At 40.3% G+C, this 23,598-nt stretch overlaps 1 protein-coding gene across 1 annotated transcript in view; it reads left to right on the top strand.

Annotated features, from left to right (window-relative positions):
• The window catches only part of SVEP1 (sushi, von Willebrand factor type A, EGF and pentraxin domain containing 1), a 334,296-nt gene that overhangs the window by 232,338 nt on the left and 78,360 nt on the right, over window positions 1-23,598 (top strand). Inside the window, exons 34-38 of the mRNA XM_063455268.1 lie at window positions 2,716-2,800; window positions 5,579-5,770; window positions 10,064-10,231; window positions 10,572-11,244; window positions 13,754-16,545. Coding sequence (XP_063311338.1) covers window positions 2,716-2,800; window positions 5,579-5,770; window positions 10,064-10,231; window positions 10,572-11,244; window positions 13,754-16,545 — 3,910 coding nt within the window. The remainder of the gene's footprint in view (window positions 1-2,715; window positions 2,801-5,578; window positions 5,771-10,063; window positions 10,232-10,571; window positions 11,245-13,753; window positions 16,546-23,598) is intronic.

The following is a 23,598-nucleotide window of genomic DNA, read 5'->3' on the forward strand; positions in this document are numbered from 1 at the left end:
CTGCATATATAAAGTAATTGTAACTTTAACAGGATGTTTTAACATTAAGTAGAATTTAATCATGTGGTGCAAATTTACAAAAAGAACTACAGACCACCATTGTTGGTATTAAATAGAAATAGGAGGGATGAATTCTATCTGGCTTGTTTCCCACTCATTTTAGCATTTTTATTTTTTTTATTTTAAGCAAATCACAAGCATAGCATCCATACATATTTATTGTATATACATAGTACTCAAATGCAACACAAACATGAATATGACTAAGGGGGATATCAGATACACACACAATAGGTGCAATTTCTAGAATAAATTATGCTTAGTTATGTTGTGCTGCTTCTTTATTTAATTAGTAATTAAGTTCGTTTCAAAAGTTCCCCTCCCTCCCAGCCTCCAGTCTCCCCCTCTGTGCTCCAAAAATACAGACATTGGATGTTTCTGGCTAGAACTTTAAATATCTACTGTATCAATTTGTCTCTTAGACAGAACTATTCATTAACAAATTATGTGTCAGAATTTAAAAATGAATTTAAAGTGAAGCTAATATTTTATGTCAAAATAGATACATTAAAAAAAATGCCAAGTCAATTATGTTTGAAATTTGTCTACTTTGCTTAAAATTTGAAATTAACTGTTTTCTAATCAATTCACACTTAAGTTAAGAACCCTGCTTACAAATGTAAGCTATATTATATCCCCTTACTCTATGTATCTTGCACTTTAGAATGTTCCCAAAATATTAAGTGAAAAGTAATAATAATATATTAGATAATTGCTAAATTATAATACGGTGTAGAAATAAATTATCCTCCAGATATTAGATACAGTACATAGCACCAGAATTTATAATCACCTCCTTTTTACCATTTAGAGATCTAGTCACCAATTTTTCAATTTTAAATATCAAGTAAATCAGCTAAAATACATAGTTAATACACTGATCAGCCACAACATTAAAACCCACTGACAGATAAAGTGAAAAACATTTATTGTTACATTGTCAAGGGGTGGGAGATGTTTTAGGCAAGAATTTAATATAAATGAAGCAGGAAAAATGGCCAAGCGAAAATAGTTTGACAAGGGTCAAGGCAACTCCAAAACGGCAAGTCTTGTTATGTGTTTCTGGTATGTAGTGGTTAGTACCTACCAAAAGGGGTGGAAAAAGGACAACCGGAGACAGGGTAATGGGCACCTAAGGCTCAATGATGCACATGGGGAGCGAAGGCCAGCCTATCTGGTCTGATCACACAGAAGAGCCACTGTAGCTGAAATTGCTGAAAAACTTAATGCTGGCCATGATAGAAAGGTGTCAGAACACACAGTGCATTGCATTTTGATGCAAATGAGGCTGCGAAGCCACAGACAGAGTGCCCACCAAAAGCAATTACAATGGGGACGTGAACATCAGAAGTGGACCATGGAGCAATGGAAGAAGGTAGCCTGATCTTATGAATCACGTTTTCTTTTAGATCAGGTGGATGAACATGTGTGTGCATTGTTTACCTGGGGAAGAGATGGCAAAGAGATGCACTATGGGAAGAAGGCGAGCCAGTGAAGGCAGTGTTATGCTCTGGGAAGAAAGAGAAGCCTTGGGTCCTGGCATGTGGATGTTCCTTTGACATGCTCCAACTACCTAGAGATAGTTGCAGACTATGTGCACACCTTCATGGCAATGGTGCTCCCTGATATCAGTGGCTTTTTTTAGCAGGATAATGCACCATGCCCCACTGCAAACAATTTTAAGAATGGTTTGACATACATGGTAATGAGTTGGCCTCCAAATTCCTCAGATCTCAATCTGATTGAGCATCCATGAAATGTACTGGGACAACAAATTTGATCCATGGAGGTACCCTCTTGCAACTTGCATGACTTAAAAGATCTGCTGTTAATGTAAGGATGCCAGAAACCACAGGACAAGTTCAAAATTATTGTGGAGTCCATGCCTTGATGCATCAGAGCTGTATTGGCAGCATGAGGGGGACCCACATGATATTAAACAGGTGGTTTTAATGTTGTGGCTGATCAGTGTACATTTAGTTTAGTTAATTTCAGCAGCTACCACTTGGTGTAGCTCACTGATTACAAAGTTGTTTATATTTAATCCTCACTCAGGTCTGCAGGTCTGCTTTAACTTTAGGTCTGAGTCCTGTCTAAATATACTTTACATTTAATTCAATTTCCCCAACAACCTACATCACTACAATTGTGCCTGGCATTGAGACGGGAAACTGGGATGTGTTGAAGCTATAATTGCCGTTAAGAATCATTGAGGTAAAAATTCTTACATTATTACCTGATAATTATCATTGCAGCAATTGTCAATATTGGTCCTTTGAGAATAGCAGACTAAAACTGCAATAAATGTAGATAAATTATTGCTGTAATACTTTATTCTTTTGTGAAACATATGTTTCCAAGCAGAATGTCAGAAATTGATGTAAGTTTAGGATTACAATTTGAGGAATTTAGAATAAAGATGTTTTCAGTCAGCCTCATTTTAAATTCATAATAATTATTTCCCTGGGACTCTTGTAAGATGTCCTATTTATACTCACTGAATGAATGAAAACATTTATGGTCTCAATATTCTCTTTTATCTAAACAAACAAACATTATTTTCCGCCATCTACTCTTAATTTACATATTATTCAATTATGTTCAATTACATGTTAAATATTCATTGACTTTTTATGTATATTTTATTTTACAAAGCTGTGTCTTGTGGTACTTCTCCTGCTCCAGAAAATGGCGACATTGTGGGTTCCAATTTTACATATGGCACAACAGTTACCTTCAGGTACAATTTGCTTTATTGATTTGTTGATTGATTACTGAGTTAATAGTTTATTACTTTACTAAGCAAACTGCTCAATCAAAAAAAAAAAGAAAAGCTTGAGGTACAACTAAATCGATGAAATAATTGTCTTTGTAAAAATTAGGGATATGCTGAATTTTAATAGGTGTTTTACTACAAATTGCACATTATGTTTTCACAAGTAAACACTCTTAATTTTCAGTGTCTATTGTGGTGCTATAAAATTTATTAATAACGGTAAATTCACATTTTCTTAGTGGTCTTAAATTGCCATTATTGTCACAGATCAAGTTGGAACTCTTTTAAGGATTTATTAAGGTAAAATAGGTATTATTCTGAGACAAAATGCTATATTTTGCGAGACATTCTATTGTTTTCCATAATTACTTTTCAATTCTTAGCAATATGTCCATGAACCGCAACATTTTCTTGCCTTAAACCTTGCTAAATACTTGATACTGAATGCGATGCAGTTATATGTTTTATATTGGTTATAATATGCAAAGATTATAGCTGGTTGAAAAATATATAGAAAACACACATAAATCTTCAGAACAAACTAACACACACCCTGTGTAAGAGAAAAAAAACATAATTTGCCTTTATCATAGCAAAGACCAAGCATGCTTATAAGAAATACAATTCAGTATAATTAATTAGTGAATAAATATACACCCAGGGCTCCTAAATCCAGAGTTTTACATTAGTTTATAAAGGTAGCAGGATTAAAAAAATGTTATGCCTAGGCACAACTTAATAAGGTGCTTCCAATGGTATATTACTACACAGTTTAATAATCAGTAGTTCATAAATTTATAATTTTGGCTTTAGTGTGAACAGATAAGATACTCATTAGATAATAACTGATTGTGGAGAATTGATGCTAGGGTCACCAGCTCTGAATACATATGCCAGGAGCAAGCAGAGTACTGTGATAAAAGTCAACAGATAAAGACTCACATTCTACGTTCTGACCGGCTGACTATGTTTGACAAGAATAAATGATGAAGTAAACACATTTTGTTGATATGAACTTCAGGGAAATGCAGTACTCAATAGTGCATGGATCACAGAGCTTAAAATGTTCAAAATATTAATAAAACTGAACCTGGGTGTCTTTTTGTAAAAGTACAACAATCTGACAGTATTTTATGGTACATAATAAATTAAAAAAATTACACTTACATGCTAAAAATACAAATAAATAATGTACATCAAAAATAATGTATATACTAAAAACAAACATTTGGTTAAAGGGACATTCCACTGTCCAAAATTAAAAATCCCAAGCAAAATGATGTTTAGTAGAGCAACCCTAACTGAAAACTTGCATGCTTTTAATCATGCATTTTTTAATTGGGTTATATCTAAAACCAGCTTGTCTACAGTCTTTGTGAGCCCTCCCGTTCTAACTCAGCCCAGACTTTATGTGGCTGTCCAATCACAGACACCCTACTGCAGCTGATTAGTCATTCTAATAAATGTGTGTAATATATATAAATGTGTGTAATATATAGGAGTAACACAGGCTGTTTCCCCTATCTCCTTAAAACCAGATACACAATAAAACAAACAGTTACACCCTTCAGTGAATACACATAATGTATACTTAAATACAGGAGCAGGATGTAAATACATTCTTATCTAAAAGAGCTAAACACAGACAAACAGTGCTTGCAATGCTTTCAAACATAGTGTGTCAGCACATTTTTTTGAGGCTGTGTGGGACATTTTACTGGGGACTTTTTGTGGTGACATCTCATTTTTAGCCTATGGGATTTTATGTATCACTGCTTATTATTATTTACTTAAAGTTCTTTGTTGCCACTTTTTTTTTTTTTTATAATAAAGTGTTTTACTACTGTATGCATTCTGTGTTGCTGATCTAATTGGATATCCTAGCCTGTATGGGCACCCTGGAGCCTTTTACGACTTTATATACTTGTGACTTACAATTCTAATATTTCATCTTAAGTTGTCTACATACAGAAAGAACAATGTCTGTTTTTATTTCATTTAGATCAGTATTTATTTACATCCTGCTCATGTATATTGGTGTAAATTTTGAGTGTTCACTGTTATATGTTATATTAAGTCTTTGTAATGCTGGTTTTCTGGGAAATTGCCTGCTTCTTAAGTTGATTAGCTCCACTAAGCTAATCAAACCAGGAAATAAAAGCACTGGTTGTTTGACTTACAACCAGGGATTTAACAAGGTTATTTTTTTTACAATGGTCAATTTCCATAACAAAAGAGGGCACACTCTCTACACAAAGCATTCCAGCAAGCTAAAGTACTTTATGGGTCCAGAGTATCCCTTTAATACGTTGTTTTAGTATCGTAAAATAGCTGAATTATAATAAGTCTAAAAATTGCAAGAATTAATATATTATAGGTTATTATTTGGCATTTTGAATCCTTCTTCTACATATTTTATTGATAACATGCCTTCACTTCCAGCTTTAATGTTCTCCTTCTCCTAGCTCACAATATATTTCATGTCACTTCACATCTACGGTCTATCTCACAAAGCACCCATCTTCAATACCATTTGGTCCTCCTCCCTATCTTCCTACACTTTTTTTATCTCATTTCCTTCTTGATATATTTCACTCACTTGTAATGTCACATCACATAATGTAGCTATTTTCTTACTTCATTTAGTTCTCTTCCATTTATCATCTTTCTTCCAAACATGATAGTGTTTTACAGTGCTGTTATGATACCAAAAGCACAATGTATCTTTTAATATTTTTCCAGATGTAACGAGGGATACACTTTAATAGGGAATGAAGAAAGCATGTGCCTCGCTAATGGTTCTTGGAGTCACACACCACCATCATGTGAATCTGTAACATGCCCCACACCAAATCAAATAGACAATGGGACTTTTAAACTGAGTGGCATGACGTTCAAGTCTACTGCAACATATACATGCAAAAAAGGATACAGGTAATGACTTTGATTGTAGACAGCAGAACACCTACATGCCCAAAGTGCAAGGACATTCTAAGTGAGAAGCTGTGGGAAAGAGATGCTGTGGTTTAAAATCATTCAATGTAGCTTCTCAGTGCAGCTGTCCTCCACCATAGTAAAGCAAGTGGCTATGATCTTAACAAATGATAATTTAAAATCTCTCATTGATTAATGCAAATCATAGCCAGGGCCGGATTAAGGGCCCAGTGGGCCTGGAGCTGACAATTATGATGGGCCTAATTATGGAATCTTATCGACCAAAAACTCTAAAACAGTTATACCTCCCAAGCATCATGTATCTGATGGAAATGGTGCTGGAGGGAAACTCAAATGATGCAGCTATAAGAAAACACATACTCTATGCTAATCTCCCTCTAATTTATGCGTTCATCTTATAAGTAAATCCATAACCCCTAACAGCAGTGTCCAGTGAAGCAGGAAATCAATGGGCGTGGTAAAAGGGTGTGCCACTGGCGCGAATCACGTGACCAGACCTGCCAAAAGGGTTGAACATGCCCAGAAAGGGGGCATGTTTGTCCAAAGAATTGGAAGGTCAGCCTGGCATGAATGCATGTCAGGCTGCCCGCCAATCCTGCAGGCTGTCCAACTAAGGGCATACTATGCAGGCAGCACCCTGAGCTTGACATAAATGTGTCTAATGATGCGCTCACTCCATGCTTTCTAAGGACTGTACCCTAGCACTCGCTGGTCCACTAGTCTCCTTACCTTCTTACTAGCAGGCAGAAGTTCCTGGTATATAGTCTGAGACAGAGAAAAGGTGAGTGTAGAATAAAGGGGACATGCCACAGTGTTAGAGAGACCAACGTCTGCATTACCTAAACTAATTTTATTGTCAGCCAGTCCACACAAGTTTGGTTCCCATACATCCCTCTCAAGCTTCCAAACATAAAGGGACACTATAGTCACCAGAACAACTACAGCTTATTGTATTTGTTCTGGTAAGTAGAATCATTCCATTCAAGCTTTTTGCAATAAACACTGTCTTTTCAGAGAAAATAACTCCACTGGCCGCTCCTTAGATGACTGCTAGAGGTGATTCCTGGGGCAGTACTGCCTAGTGTGCAGCACTGCCATTCAGTGTCTCCACCCTCTGCATGCAGACACTGAACTTTCCTCATAGAGATGCATTGATTCAATTTATCTTTATGAGGAGATGCTGATTGGCCAGGGCTATGTTCGACTTGTGCTAGCTCTGCCCCTGATCTTCCTAGTTGACAGCCTCAGCCAATCCTATGGGGAAGTATTGTAATTTGCTCAGACCACCACTTCTGATTATGTCAGCAGACAGTCTGTTCACAGGCAGAGCCAGCAGCTGCAGACTTGAATACAAGTAATATTTTATTATATTTAGGGAGGCAAGAAGAGGCCAGGGTGGTGGTTTTAACATAATAGGGTCAGAAATATATGATTGTGTTCCTGACCCTATAGTGCTCCTTTAAGCAAGAGTATATGAAGAGTAGTTAAGGTTGCCACATTTCTTGGAAAAATATACCAGCCTTAATCATTTGTATAATTAATTAGTTAAGCGTGACATCACATGATGTAAGTCACAAGGAGTGACATCAGAGAAAATTCTGTAAAATCACCAACAAACTACTCACAGTTTGATTCTGCTGTATAGATGGATTGCTCCCAGTGTCTCCCTGTCTCTCAGTGTCTCAGTCTCGCAAGTCACCCAGTGTCTCAGTGTCCCTATGTATCACAGTGTCAGTGTCCCCATGTCACCCAGTCCCCTAGTTTCCCAGTGTCTGTGTCCCCATTTCTCCCAATGTCTCAGTGTGTCCCCATGTCACTAGGATACTGGGGACACAATGAGACCCGGGGACACTAGAGACATGGGGACGGGGACACTAGAGACATGGGGACACTGAGAGAACCAGGGAAACAGGGAGACATGGGGACAGGGAGACATGGGGACACTGGGAGACAGGGGGACACGGAGACATTTAGGGAAACTGGGAGAAATGGGGACACTGAGACACTAGGGACACAGACACTGGTAGACATGGGGACACTGAAACATTTGGGGACACTAAGACACTAGGCACACAGAGACATGGAAACACAGACACTGGGAGACTAGGGGGCACTGGGAGACTAGGGGACACTGGCTGGGAGACAGACACTTGGGGACACTGGGAGACATGGGGACAGTTGGGACATAGACATGGGGACACTGGGACATATAGGGACATTGGGAGACATGGGGACACTAGGCACACTGAGACACTAGGAACACAGACACTGGGAGACATAGGGACACTGAAACATTTGGGGACACTAAGACACTAGGGACACAGAGACATGGGAACACAGACACTGGGAGACTAGGGGACACTGGCTGGGAGACAGACACTTGGGGACAGTTGTGGACATAGACATGAGGACACTGGGACATATAGGGACACATGGGGTCACTAGGTACACAGAGAGACATGGGACACAGACACTGGGAGACTTGGGGACACACACTAGGGGCACTGGCTGGAGGACATGGGGACACTGGGAGACATGGGGACATAGTGTCTCCGTGTCCCAATGTCTCAGTGTCTCCCAATGTCCCTATGTCTTACAGCATCCCCATGTGTCTCAGCATCCCCATGTGTCTCAGCATCCCCATGTGTCCCAGTGTCCCCTAGTGTCTCAGTGTCCCCATGTTTTCCAGTGTCCCCAAGTGTCTGTGTTCCCAGGTCTCCCAGTGTCTGTGTCCTAGTGTCTCAGTGTCCTCTTGTGTTTGTGTCACCATGTGTCCCCTAGTGTCCCCATATGTCTCACTGTCCCCTAGTGTCAGTGTCCCCATGTTTTCCAGTGTCCCCAAGTGTCTCAGTGTTCCCAGGTCTGCCAGTGTCTGTGTCCCCTAGTGTGTGTCCCCGTGTCCCTTAGTGTCTCAGTGTCCCCACATGTCCCCTAGTGTCTCAGTGTCCCCATGTGTCCCTGCTGCCTTTCCCCCATCCTTCACTTACCTGAGCTGTAGAGCTGCTGTCTGGACTCTGTGCTGTGTTGCTGCTCCCCCACGGATCAATGAGTAGTAGAGAGAGGCAGGGATATGCTGTAACTTCCTATCCCTGCCTCTCTCCACACACAGTGACCCCTACTGGCCGGTGCTGGTATTGCAGAGTAATCTATTTATTTTCTCATTTACTCTGAGAAAAATACATACATTTGTATTGCTGGTATTACTGCAATACCGGCACAGCCAGGCAACCTCAAATACCGGCTGTGCCAGTAAAATACCAGTCAGGTGGCAAACCTAAGAGTAGTGTGTAAAAAAAAAAAAAAAAATGTTTTTTTTTTTTTTTTTTAAATGGGCCTATTCCATGGGCCTGGGCCTGGAGCTGCAGCTCCATCAGCCCCTATGTTAATCCGGCCCTGATCATAGCCAGTCTGTGTTTTACTTTTTTTAAAATCCTAATCACAGCTAATTTTTATTTCAAAACAAGACAGTAAGTTGCAAATTTTCTGGAAAATATATATATTATTTTTAAATTGAAAAGAATATAGCATATTTCATATATGAGGATATATGAGGCATTTGCAAGAGATTGTGCCTTTTGTAGGCTTTCATGGAATGGAAGGTTATTTTTTTAACATTTTAACAAGTTTCATTCATCCTCAATACTAGTAAAACAAAACAAATGATGTGCTCATTATTCCACTTGACCGTAAACAAACCTATGCAGCTTTCTAGGTGTTTTTTCTCAATTTACCACCCCTTTTTGAACAATATACACACAACATTTGTGATTCAGCTATCCATCTGTAAAGGGATGAAACAATAGTCACAGTTACCGCTGCCGTCCAGAAATGCACTTACAGGAGATATAAGAGTCTGGTGCCTTGTATGCCACCTCTGACACCCTAAATGGATAAGAAATTACCTCTCAGGAAGAAAAAAGACAACACATCTACAGAACAACCAACGACTAGAGGAATTAGCCCTATTTAATGGGCACTGGGGAGACAGGAAGATATGCTGCATTTTCACCTGAGGTTGTTTGTGGTTTGATTTTATGATATTCTACTGTCCCTGAGGAAGTCCACTGCGGTGGAGGAAACGTGTAGGACATTATATTTATTAATTGATTAGCATTATTTGTTTTTTGCTATTTTGTATACAATACATTATTTTGGAGTATATATATTGGAAAAACTATATAATTGGTGGAAGGAGGTCAAGAAGGTGATCAATACTAGTAAAGTATTATATAAAATGCATAGGCAAATAATTTGACACATTTGTTATCTTAGTTTGCAGGGTCCTTCAACTTTGGTCTGTGATGCTTCAGGCAAGTGGAGTGGTAACACACCTTCATGCCAGCTTGTATCGTGTGGTTTTCCTCCTAGTGTGAGAGATGCAGTTATAACTGGAGAAAATTTCACTTTTGCCAACACAGTAACATACAAGTGCAAAGAAGGGTATGCAATTTATGACTCAATAGTATAAATTATTTATCACACAAAAATCAAATCTTTTGTAATGGCTGGACTTTTCCAAGTTATTCTCTGATATTAATATATAAAATAAGAAAATAAAGTAAAAACAAAACCTCAAAATGTAAATTCAAAAATAATTTCATTTTGTGCAAATATGATAATGTTAATTTAAAGATTATCTTAAATATTATTGTTTTGTATAGCTGTGTGTTAATGACAACCAGTGATTTAGAATTTTCTTTTCATTTCTCATTTTGTTCTATGCATTAATAAGTATGTATTTGTTAATGATTATGATTTTATTTATTTTGCCTTTCTACAGTTATACATTAGTTGGAGCTGAAACCTTAACCTGTTTGGCAACAGGAAAATGGAGTGAGAGTAGCCCACACTGTATGGCTGTTTCCTGTGATGAACCACCAAATGTTGATCATAGCTCCTCACAGAGGAGTCATGGCCTGTTTGGAGACACTGCATTTTATTATTGCTTTGATGGGTATAGTTTGGCTGGTAATCAAAAATTGAAATGCAATGCCCAAGGAAAATGGGTACCACCAGATGGTGAGGATGTTCCACACTGTGTAGCTGATTTTTGTGAGTCGCCAAAAGCTGTTGCTTATAGCATCTTGGAATCACCTAACAAAGCTAAATTTGTTTCTGGCAGCACAGCCAGCTTTAAATGTATGGAAGGTTTTGTACTTAACACATCTTCTAAGATAGAATGTATCCGGGGTGGGCAATGGATTCCTTCACCGTTAACCATACAGTGCATCCCAGTTCGCTGTGGAGAACCAGAAGGCATCGAAAATGGATATGTCAGTGGAACCAACTATAGCTTTGATGCTGTTGTAGCCTACAGCTGTAACAAAGGCTACTACATAAAAGGGGAGAAAAAAAGGACATGCCAGGCTTCTGGGGAATGGAGTGGACGCTTACCCACATGCCACCCAGTTACTTGTGGAGATCCACCTCAACTTGAAAATGGACTTGTAGAGGTGTGTGTGTTTATTTCGTACTTTTTAGATGAAGAATATTTTTGTGTCTTAGAATAAATCATATTATAGAGTGATGGTAAAAACTAGGCATTACATTCAGTTAAGGTAATTTGACTCAACATGAGCTTGATTATCTTATTTGTATTATTTAAATATAAAAATAAACAGTTTTACTATTGTGAATATTCATATTTAAAAACTGTACTAAAGATTCATTATTTAAAAATAGATTTGTATTACTTTGAAAATTAAATGTATAAAGGTTTAGAAAAAAATAGGGATTATTAGCTAGATTTCTGCATTTCTTTCTTAGCTTTGCAAATGCTATTATTTATTAACCACAATTCAATGTTTAGTGACTGAATTCAATGTGTTTTTCTAGACTTAGATTGTAATGGCAGGACAACAAGCAACTGCATAATAACAACAATTTGTGCAAATATGACTATATAGCCTCAACCTATGTATTTAGGGCAGGGGTATCCAACCTGCGGCTCGCGACCGATAGCACTGTGGCACGGTTGCCATCCGCACCCAGCGCAGAGGGAGCCCTTTGCATTCTGTGCTCCTCCTGAACAGCTCCCTTCAATGTCCTTCAGTCAGCCGGATGCCAGGATATGACATAATCCTGGCATTGGCATCACTGCTGGGCACACAAGGAACCTGTGCTGGAAGAGCACAGAGGTCCCAGCCCAGCAGCAACCACTGGCTGACAGGGACAGAGGATCCATTCATGCCCTCTCAGAGCAAGTTAGGGAAGCTGGGTGGACCTCTTTAGTACTTAATGTGTGTGCATGTAATTTGTGTGTGTATGTCTGTGATTGTGTGTGTAAGTCAGTGATTATGTGTGTGGGTTTTTGATTGTGTGTGGGTCTGTGATAATGTGTTTGTATGTGTGTGATTGTGTGTTTCTGTGGATCTAAATGTGTGTGTGTGTGTGTGTGTATGTGATTGTGTGTGTGTGTGGGACTGTGATTGTGTGTGCATGTATGTGATTGTGTGTGTGGGTGTGTGTGTGTACATCCGTGATTATGTTTGTATAGGTCTGTGATTGTGTGTATATCTGTGATTGTGTGTGTATACGTATGTGTGTGGGTCAGTGATTGTGTGTATATGCCTGTGTGTACAACTGTGATTATGTGTGTGTGTGTATGTATGTGATTGTATGTGTGTGTGAGTGTGCATCTGTGATTGTGTGTGTGTGTGTATGTGACTGTGTGTTCAGGTCTGCGGTTGTATGTGTGTGGGTCTGTGATTGTATGTGTGTGTGTACATCTGTGATTTTGAGTGTATGTATGTATCTCTGTGTATAGATCGGTGATTGTATGCGTGTCTGTGTGTCTGGGTCTGTGATTGTGTGTATAGGTCTGTGATTGTATGTGTGGGTGTCTGTGATGTATGTGTGGGTGTCTGTGCATTTCCCTCTTTCTACTGCTAATACCTCTCCCTACTAATACCTCTCTATACAACCAAGCATTTTTCTAACATTTCCTGCCACTCTATTACATTGTCTGCACTCACAGACACACACTAACATACACAATCACTCAGACACACACTAACAGACATACACTCACTCACAGACACACACTGACAGATATACACACATTCACTGATAGACACACACTGACAGATATACACACGCATACTCACTGACAGACAGACAGACAGACACACACACTGACAGACACACACACTCACTCAATCACACATTCACTGACAGACACACAAACCCACACACTTACAGACACGCACTGACAGACATACAAACACACACACACACACATTTGACGTCCCATTCCGGCTCATGGCATCACTATGCGGCATGCTAGGGAGCTGAGCAGGGAGAGCTCACAAATCTGCGCTCCCTCGCCGCCCGCCTGGAGTTCAGCTATCCGCCTGCTCCGAGGCTTACAAGGCATTTGCCTGGGTATTTGGGGGCAGCGTTTTTGTGCCGCCCAAGGCAAATGCCTTGTTTCCCTCACGGCAAATACAGCACTGTGTATAGGTCTGTGATTGTGTGTGTGGGTCTGTGATTGTGTATGTATGTATGGGTCTGTTATTGTGCGTGTGTGTATGTACATCTGTAGTTATGTGTGTACAGTAAACGTTATTTAACTTTTGATTTACTGTTTCATATGGGTATGTCAAATGCTAACTCACATGGAAATTTAAAGTGAATTCAAAGTGAATTTCACATTTAAGGACAAAACTTTTGAAATGATAGAATAGCTAACGTAGAGAATGCTTCCAATTTGACTTTTTAGACCACCACCAGGACTGCTGGGGAGTCTTGGGGGGGAGGGGAGGGGGGAGGGAAATTGGTGGATTTTTGTTATACTGAATATGGAGCTAGTGAAGAGTGGATACAGTTATACATCTCTTCTCACCCAGAGTAGGAGTTTGCTTAACTATAAAATGCTGATATAATGATTTCTCTTTTTAGTTTTATACATGTATATATGCATTATTTATAATAATTATTTATAATAATATTTCATTTCTGCAGATCAAAACTGGACTTGTATTTGGAAATGAAGTGATTTATTCTTGCAAGCCTGGTTATCAACTAAAAGGAAGTAATTTAAGAGTATGTCAGTCCAACCGCCAATGGTACAGTGAATCACCGCCATCATGTGTCCTTTTGATCTGTGAGAAACCCCTTCCCATAAAACATGTTTTTTTCAATGGGGAGAATTTTGATGTAGGTTCAAAAATTGAATTTGTTTGCGATGCAGGCTATGAACTCATTGGTGATACTAGCTGGACCTGTCAAAAGAATGGCAAATGGGATACTAATCGTATGCCTACATGTGTGCCATCAAAATGCCAAGAACCACCACTATTAGAAAATCAGCTTGTGCTGAAAGAAGATGCTAAGGAAGTTGGTGTTGTGAGATTTTCATGTAGAGAGGGGTTTGTGTTGCAGGGCCCTCCTGTGTTAAGATGTTTGAGATCTAATCAGTGGAACGATTCCTTCCCTGAATGTGTGCATGTTCTCTGTCCAAAGCCCCCAGATATTGATTTTGGAGATCCAAAACCAGTCACATCTCTTCATTTTGGTAGTACAGTAAAATATTCTTGTATGGATGGATTTATGCTTAAAGGAGAAAGTCAGATAACCTGCAATGCAAATGGAATGTGGAGTCCAGAGCTTCCACACTGTATTCCTGTTGAATGTCCTCAACCAGAAGAAGTAGCAAATGGAATTCTAGATGTTCAAGGCCTTACCTATCTTAGCACAGTCCTGTACACATGCAAGCCTGGATTTAACCTGAAAGGAAATGCAACTTTAATTTGTGGAGCAGATGGTTGTTGGCTAGGTGGGAAGCCAATGTGCAAGGCCATTGAATGTCCAGCAGCTAAACAAATACAGAATGGTAGATTTTCTTCCCAAAATCTTCACTATGGTGAGACTGTGACTTATGTTTGTAATAGAGGGTTTAAATTACAGGGGAAAAGTACACTTACTTGCCGTGAAACTGGAGAATGGGACGGTGAGGCACCATTCTGCAAAGAGATAACTTGTAAACCTCCTCAAGCGATTGAAAATGGTTTTGTGGAAGGGGCTGATTATCGCTTTGGTGCTATGATTATGTATAGCTGTATGCCAGGATTCCAATTAAATGGTTTTGCCATGCAAACATGTGAAGAGTCTGGATGGTCTAGTTCAACACCAACATGCCAGCAAACAGATTGCGGGCTACCACCCCATATAGACTTTGGTCACTATTTTAAAGTTGATAATGAAAATGTGCTGCTTGATGATAATTTTAAAAAGGAAATATTTGTTTCAAATACAATTTTACCCCCTACCGAACCATCTAACAATGGAAGAATTGAAGACTCTTCTCCAAAAGAAATAAATCTCGATCTAACAGAATTTTCATATGGGACATATATTTTATATACATGTTTCAATGGCTACGAAATTATAGGAGCACCAGTCATAGCCTGCCAGGAGGATGGGACATGGAATGGAAGTGCCCCAGTATGTATACCCATAGAATGCAGTATACCTGTGGCACCAGTAAATGGAATAATGCGTTATACTGGCAATACACTTGGTAACTCTGTTCATTATGAATGCAAACTGGGTTATGAACTAATTGGCTCAGGTAAAATCATTTGTTTATCTAACAGAAAGTGGAGTAATGAAACCCCAACATGTGCCCTTATATCATGTAAAGAACCATACCATATACTCCATGGATCTGTTGAGGCATTGAATTACAATTTTATGAGTGTACTCCATTATAAATGTGATGTAGGCTTTGAAATGCTTGGTTCACCTAAACGAACTTGTCAGGCAGACAGGAAATGGGATGGCGATGAACCTATCTGTATTCCAATTTCATGTGGACAGCAGCCTCCTCTAGAAAATGGCAAAGTGAAAGGCAACGAATATACTTATGGAAAACAAGTTGAGTATCATTGCAATGATGGTTACAGACTTCATGGTGATACAAACAGAATGTGTCTTGAAAATGGGAACTGGAGTGGAACAACACCAATTTGCCTACTAATTACATGTGATTCACCTAATGGTATAACTAATGGGGAAATCATTGGAACAGATTACAGTGTTGGAAAGGAAATTTTATACAAATGTAACCAGGGTTATAAAATACAGGGGATAGCAAAACAAATTTGTTTGAGTGATGGTACATGGGATGTACAAGCTCCAGTATGTCAACCTCTTAATTGTGGCCCTCCGGAAGATATTTCTCATGGATTTTTAACAAACTCCAGTTTTAAATATAATGACTATATTGCATATGCCTGCTTTACTGGTTATGAAATACAAGGGAGTCCAACAAGACAGTGCTTAGCTAATGGTTCGTGGAGTGGAAGCCCACCATCATGCTTAGCTTGTGAATGCCCCAAACCAGTGATTCAAAATGGAGTGGTCCTTGGAAAGAATTTTAGCTGTGGATATTCTATCAGCATCAAATGTCAAGAAGGATTTAAATTGCTTGGACCATCTGAAATAAACTGTGAATCTGCGGGAAAATGGAGTCATGGATTTCCTCATTGTGGAAAGATATCATGTGGTCCTCCACCAGCTATTGCAAATGCCTTTATTAATGGAAGCAGTACAACAGATGAGAATGCTATCAGATATAATTGTGTAATTGGTTATGTTATGCAGGGAAAATCAGAGCTGGTATGTACGGATGAAGGTGTGTGGAGTAAACCATATCCTAGCTGTCAATTAATTTCCTGTGGGAGGCCACCTACTGTTTTACATACTGTAGCAAAAGGTGATACATATACTTATGGAAGCAAAATCAAATACAGGTAAGACCTATTTATTGAATTTAACAGCATTTCTCATGAAAATTGTAAATGATTGTTTATTTTTTTTAAGATGAATAACTTTTAATAATTGTCCAAATATAGTATTTTTGCTGTAAACGCAGATTATATAAGAAAATACTGTAAAATAAAAAATAAAATAAAATATGTATATATATATATTACATATACTATAATAATGTGATATAAGAAAATATAATATCATATACATGCACACAATGTCACTACACACAGCTAACTACACCCACGCTCACTACAGAAAACTCACTGCACACAGCTCACTACAGAAAGCTCATTAACACATTCAAGCTCAATACAAGCAGCTCACTACACACAAACTTACTGACATCCACAAACAAGATCACACAGCTCACTACAGACAGTTCATAGACTTACAGATGGGGGGTCTACCTCAGTTACAAACTTATATATTTTATATATATATATATATATATATATATATATATATATATATATATATATATATGCTTCAGTAATGTCTGTGACTATTTTATGTGGTGTCAGCAGAAGATTAGCTATTCTTGTACATTGATCCAGTCAGCAACAATCAACAATATAGGCCTGTGGTGTAGACCCAAAACAGAGAGATTAGTATACTTACACTAGTAGGAATGAAGCCTGGAAAAGGGGTGGTTAGGGACAGGGCTGGTAAATGAAATCACATGCAATCTTTATAATCATAAAAGCTGTAAAATGGCACTCATGACTGCATGGTAAGTCATGCCATTTCTAGATCACCAGCAATGTCTTCTAAGTGTCTAGCTCAACAAACTTGATTAAACAGTAGTGGGACACAAGGGAAAAATACTTAATAATGCAGCACTAAGGCCAGAACTTTAATTTCAAATTGGGACATTTAGAAGTATGTATATAAAAACATGCAAACAATAATAATAATTAAATACTCACACATAGTGGGTGTAGTCCATATTAATTCACAAATATATACCTCTTAATGTCAACGTAACATAAAAGGGGGGGGGGGGGATAATATTTATCTCAAGTGTCAACATAAAGTCCAGTGTTTTGTGAACCGGATTCATTTGAATGCGACTTTGTCAAGGAGAGTTACAATACCGATTCAAAAGTCCCATCTATAAATACCCCTCCAATCAGGCCTAATGCATCTCTAGACACGTAGCCAGTCCTGTGTACTTACAGAACAACCCAGAATACGGCAGCCAGGATTTCGAAGGGTGACACAAATGATTGCACAGTTCAAACTAAACCGGTCGGTAATATCACAGAACATTGGACTTTATACTGACTCGGCAGATCACATGCCTACTGTAATAATAAATCCCACTTTGACAGGAGGGATCCGGACACGGAGCAGAACTTAGAACAGACTACTAAAGGCAAGACCTTGTCAAGTTAGGTCATTGGGATCTGTTTTTGTGCCTTCTAACGCCACTTTAGTAGGGTGTATGTCTGTAAGTGCCCAGCATTCTCAACTATGTCTATTTTTTATGTGTTTTAAGTGATTAAAGGTTTTGAAAACCAATAATTTTAATGTTCACTGAAAACACATGGTAATCAATTTGACCAGTGCATCTGTGAAATGTTTGATACGTGTAAGCTTTTAGTGATTGTATGGCCCATTTTACTGGACATCTAATTGGTGTTTAACAGTTACTCCTTGTCAGGGCCGACACTACCATTAGGTGAATAAGGCATTTGCCTGGGGTGCCAGGCTCTTAGGGCGCCCACTGGGAGATTTCACAGTGGGCTGCCCTGCTGCTATCTGGGGCTGGTGTGTTGGGCGAGCAGCTCCTTAGCCATTCCCCAGCACAGCCATTCAGCTCCCTCTGCCTCCAATTAGCTGCTTTTGAGCCAGACTGTACAGCAGCTAAATTCTCTGTGACAGAGCCCTCCCCTGCTCAGGATCTCCTCTATAGTGTGAGACAGAACATACATTGAAAGTAAACAAATTAAAAGCTCCCCCCGACCAGGAACAATGGCAGCTACCTACAGGCTGGACCGCTCTCCTCCATTTACAGCACTTATCTATAGTCCATCCGAAGGTAAGGGGAACTGATTATGAGTATGAGTGTATGATTGTAAATTGGTCTGTGTGTATTGAATTGCTGTGTTTGTAAATAAAGTGTGACTATATGTAAAGAGGTATGAGTTTGTGCTTGAGTGACAGTGTGTGTGTGTTAGTGAGAGTGTGTAAGTGGCACTGTGAATGTCAAGTGTGTGTGTAAATGAAATTGTGTGTGTATGTCAGTGACAGTGTGTGTGTGTGTGTGTTAAAGTGTGTAAGTAATACTGTGTGTGTGTGTGTGTCATGTATTCATCCGAACATAAAAATGTGGTAAATGGCATTTACCATCCTGACAGGAAAAGTTGTGCCAAGCAACATTACAGTTCTGACAGTAAAAGTTGTGCCGAGCAACATTACCATCCTGACAGGAAAAGTTGTGCCGAGCAGCAATCATGCACATGGAAACCTGGTAATTGCTTTTGGGGTCAAAGGCCGGTTATGGCCAATCAGATCCACAGGAGGGTTTCTGCTGAGCAGCAATCATGCACATGGAAACCTGGTAATTGCTTTTGGGGTCAAAGGCCGGTTACGGCCAATCAGATCCACAGGAAGGTTTGTGCTGAGCAGCAATCATGCACATGGAAACCTGGTAATTGAGCTTGGGGTCAAAGGCCAGTTACAGCCAATCGGATGCACAGGAGGGGTATTTAAACCCAATTTTCCTTTTGCTCATTGCCCTGTCGTGGTTTCATCCTGATGGTAATCCGAGAGTGCGTTCCTGATCTTGATGTTCTGGTATTTGACTTTGGCTTCGTTTTAATTCTGGTATCCTTGACTTTTAGCTTTCCCTCATCATTGTGTCTGATTCTGTGTTCCTGACCTCGGCAACTATTTTGACTATTCTTGGATAACTTTAGTTTGGCTATTCTAAGGTCCGATTATACGTTATCCTTAGTCCTAGGTGTGACACAGTTATGCGTGCTGGATCAACTTGTAATCCTGACAGTGTGTTAGTAACTGTGTGTAAATGACATTGTGTGTGTCAGTGACAGTGTGTAAGTGACTCTGCGTATGTCAGTGAGAGTGTGCATGTTAGTGAGTGTGTGACATTGTGTATGTCAGTGGGAGTGTGTGTTAGTGAGAATGTGTAAGTGACACTTTGTATGTATGTCAGTGAGAGTGTGTAAGTGACAGTGTGTGTATGTGAGAGTGTGTGCTAGTGTGTGTGTGTGTGTGACCATGTAAAATGATACTTATATATTGAATTATATTTATAATATATATTAATACAATACTATATTAAACCAAAATGTTTTGTACTTAAAGTTCACTGTAACATAAATTAAATGTTAACATTAAATACCACCAAATGCATTGAAAAAGAATGTATGGATATATGTATAAGGCAGTATGTGTCTATTGATTTATGCATTAGGCAGTACATGTGTACTGATGTATGCATTAGGCAGTATGAGTGTATGAATTAGGCGGTGTGTGTGTGGATTTATGAATTGGGCTGTGTGCGTATGGTTGAGTGTATGTAATAGGCAGTCTGTGTGGATGGAAGGATGTATTGGGCAGCGGGTGTATATAGATGCAAATACTAGGTGAGTGTTTCTACGCAATGTGTTTTCTTCCCTTAATGTCGCTTCACTGCAATTCAGAATTTGGTGAATTAACCTGTGAGAGAATGTAGTTGTCTTCATGAGGGGGTGGCAAAATTGATTTTTGCCTAGGGCGGCAAGAATCCTTGCTCCGGCCCTGCTCCTTGTATTCATTTGTTTTGAGATTCTCCACTCACATGTACACCATGTAAAACAACTTTGTTTTCTATTCTATCCATTTAAAAGTATGGAATGGGGCAGCTAGACAGCATGCACATCCATGAATGGATTCACAGATGACATTTAAATACAGCTGAATACTAAATCTGTTGTATTACATCTATTCTGCGCCCACATATCCACTTTTATTTTGTATCCATATTGTTACTTTCACTACTCCTGATATTAGTGGACATATCAACTTCTAAATAGTGATGTCCCGAACTGTTCGCTGGCGAATAGTTCCTGGCAAACATCACTTGTTCGCGTTCGCCACGGATGGCGAACACATGCACTGTTCGGTCTGCCCCCTATTCGTCATCATTGAGTAAACTTTTACCCTGGCCTGTACCTCACAGTCAGCAGACACATTCCAGCCATTCAGCAGCAGACCCTCCCTCCCAGACCCTCCCACCTCCTGGACAGCATCCATTTTACATTCATTGTGAAACTGCATTCTTAGTGAGAGTAGGGACAGTGTAGCTGCTGCTGATTTGATAGGGAAATTGATAGCTAGGCTAGTGTATTCAGTGTCCACTACAGTCCTGAAGGACTCATCTGATCTCTGCTGTAAGGACAGCACCCCCCAAAAAGCCCTTTTTAGGGCTAGATCATCATTCTGCTTTTTTTTATTTTTCTGTTTAATGTAATTGCAGTTGCCTGCCTGACAGCCAGCCTGTGTGTCAGGCTCACAGCCAGGGCCGCCACCAGAAATTTTGGGGCCCCTGACAAAGCACAAAGTCTGGGCCCCCCCCCCTCCCTCCCTGCCCGGCCGGCCTGCCTCCCCCTCAATGAATGCAGTATGTGTGTTAGTGTAGTGGATGAAGAGTGTGTGTTAGTGTAGTGAATGCAGAGTGTGTGTTAGTGCAGTGGATACAGTGTGTATGTTAGTGCAGTGAATGCAGTGTGTGTTAGTGCAGTGAGTGTTAGTGCAGTGAATGCAGAGTGTGTGTCAGTGTAGTGAATGCAGTGCGTGTCAGTGTAGTGAATGCAGTGTGTGTCAGTGTAGTGAATGCAGTGTGTGTGTCAGTGCAGTGGATGCAGTGTGTGTGTGTTAGTGCAGTGGATGCAGTGTGTGTGTTAGTGCAGTGTGTGTCAGTGCAGTGAATGCAGTGTGTGTGTCAGTGTAGTGAATGTAGTGTGTGTGTCAGTGCGGTGGATGCAGTGTGTGTGTCAGTGCGGTGGATGCAGTGTGTGTCAGTGCGGTGGATGCAGTGTGTGTGTTAGTGCAGTGAGTGTGTTAGTGCAGTGTGTGTTTGTGCAGTGAATGCAGAGTGTGTCAGTGTAATGAATGCAGTGTGTGTGTCAGTGTAATGAATGCAGTGTGTGTGTTAGTGCAATGAATGCAGTGTGTGTTTTAGTGCAATGAATGCAGTGTGTGTGTTAGTGCAGTGAATGCAGTGTGTGGGTCAGTGCAGTGAGTGTTAATGCAGTGAGTGTTAGTGCAGTGAATGCAGTGCGTATGTGTTAGTGTAGTGAATGCAGTGTGTGTGTTAGTGCAGTGAGTGTCAGTGCAGTGAATGCAGTGTGTGTCAGTGTAGTGAATGCAGTGTGTGTCAGTGTAATGAATGCAGTGTGTGTCAGTGTAATGAATGCAGTGTGTGTCAGTGTAATCAATGCAGTGTGTGTCAGTGTAATGAATGCAGTGTGTCTGTCAGTGTAATGAATGCAGTGTGTGTCAGTGCAATGAAGGCAGAGTGTGTGTCAGTGTAGTGAATGTAGTGTGTGTGTGTCAGTGCAGTGTGTGTCAGTGTAGTGAATGCAGTGTGTGTGTCAGTGTAGTGAATGCAGTGTGTGTGTGTCGGTGTAGTGAATGCAGTGTGTGTGTCAGTGCAGTGGATGCAGTGTGTGTGTCAGTGCAGTGGATGCAGTGTGTGTGTGTCAGTGCAGTGGATGCAGTGTGTGTGTGTTAGTGCAGTGTGTGTCAGTGCAATGAAGGCAGAGTGTGTGTCAGTGTAGTGAATGCAGTGTGTGTCAGTGTAATGAATGCAGTGTGTCTGTCAGTGTAATGAATGCAGTGTGTGTCAGTGCAATGAAGGCAGAGTGTGTGTCAGTGTAGTGAATGTAGTGTGTGTGTGTCAGTGCAGTGTGTGTCAGTGTAGTGAATGCAGTGTGTGTGTCAGTGTAGTGAATGCAGTGTGTGTGTCAGTGTAGTGAATGCAGTGTGTGTGTGTCGGTGTAGTGAATGCAGTGTGTGTGTCAGTGCAGTGGATGCAGTGTGTGTGTCAGTGCAGTGGATGCAGTGTGTGTGTGTCAGTGCAGTGGATGCAGTGTGTGTGTGTTAGTGCAGTGTGTGTCAGTGCAATGAAGGCAGAGTGTGTGTCAGTGTAGTGAATGCAGTGTGTGTCAGTGTAATGAATGCAGTGTGTCTGTCAGTGTAATGAATGCAGTGTGTGTCAGTGCAATGAAGGCAGAGTGTGTGTCAGTGTAGTGAATGCAGTGTGTGTCAGTGCAGTGTGTGTCAGTGTAGTGAATGCAGTGTGTGTGTCAGTGTAGTGAATGCAGTGTGTGTGTCAGTGTAGTGAATGCAGTGTGTGTGTCAGTGCAGTGGATGCAGTGTGTGTGTCAGTGCAGTGGATGCAGTGTGTGTGTCAGTGCAGTGGATGCAGTGTGTGTCAGTGTAGTGAATGCAGTGTGTGTGTCAGTGTAGTGAATGCAGTGTGTGTGTGTGTTAGTGCAGTGTGTGTCAGTGTAGTGAATGCAGTGTGAATGCAGTGGATGCAGTGTGTGTGTGAGTGCAGTGTGTTAGTGCAGTGAGTGTCAGTGCAGTGAATGCAGTGTGTGTGTCAGTGTAATGAATGCAGTGTGTGTATGTGTTTAGTAGTGTATGCATGTAAATGTAGTAATAGTAATTTAAATGTATTTTTGTTATTCCCCCCTCCCTGTTTCTTACCTGGTTCAGGGAGGGGGGAAGATCCTTTGATCCCTGGTGGTCCGGTCAGGTGGAATTGCGGGCCCCCCGGCTCCCTATACTTGCAGAGGGGGCCCAGCGGCCTGCAGGAGGACTTTACAGCATTTCCTGCTCTCACTCCCGCGAGATGTGGTGTGCGCGCCGCGCGGAGCGTTGCCATGGCAACGCTCTAACGGCCGCACGTCTCGCGGGAGTTAGAGCGAGGGAAATGCTGGAAAGTGCTTCTGCAGGCCGCTGGGCCCCCTCTGCAAGTATAGGGAGCCGGGGGGCCCGCGGTTGCACATATATATAGC

This window comes from Pelobates fuscus, chromosome 5 (assembly GCF_036172605.1).
Source record: "Pelobates fuscus isolate aPelFus1 chromosome 5, aPelFus1.pri, whole genome shotgun sequence".
Lineage (NCBI taxonomy): Eukaryota > Metazoa > Chordata > Amphibia > Anura > Pelobatidae > Pelobates > Pelobates fuscus.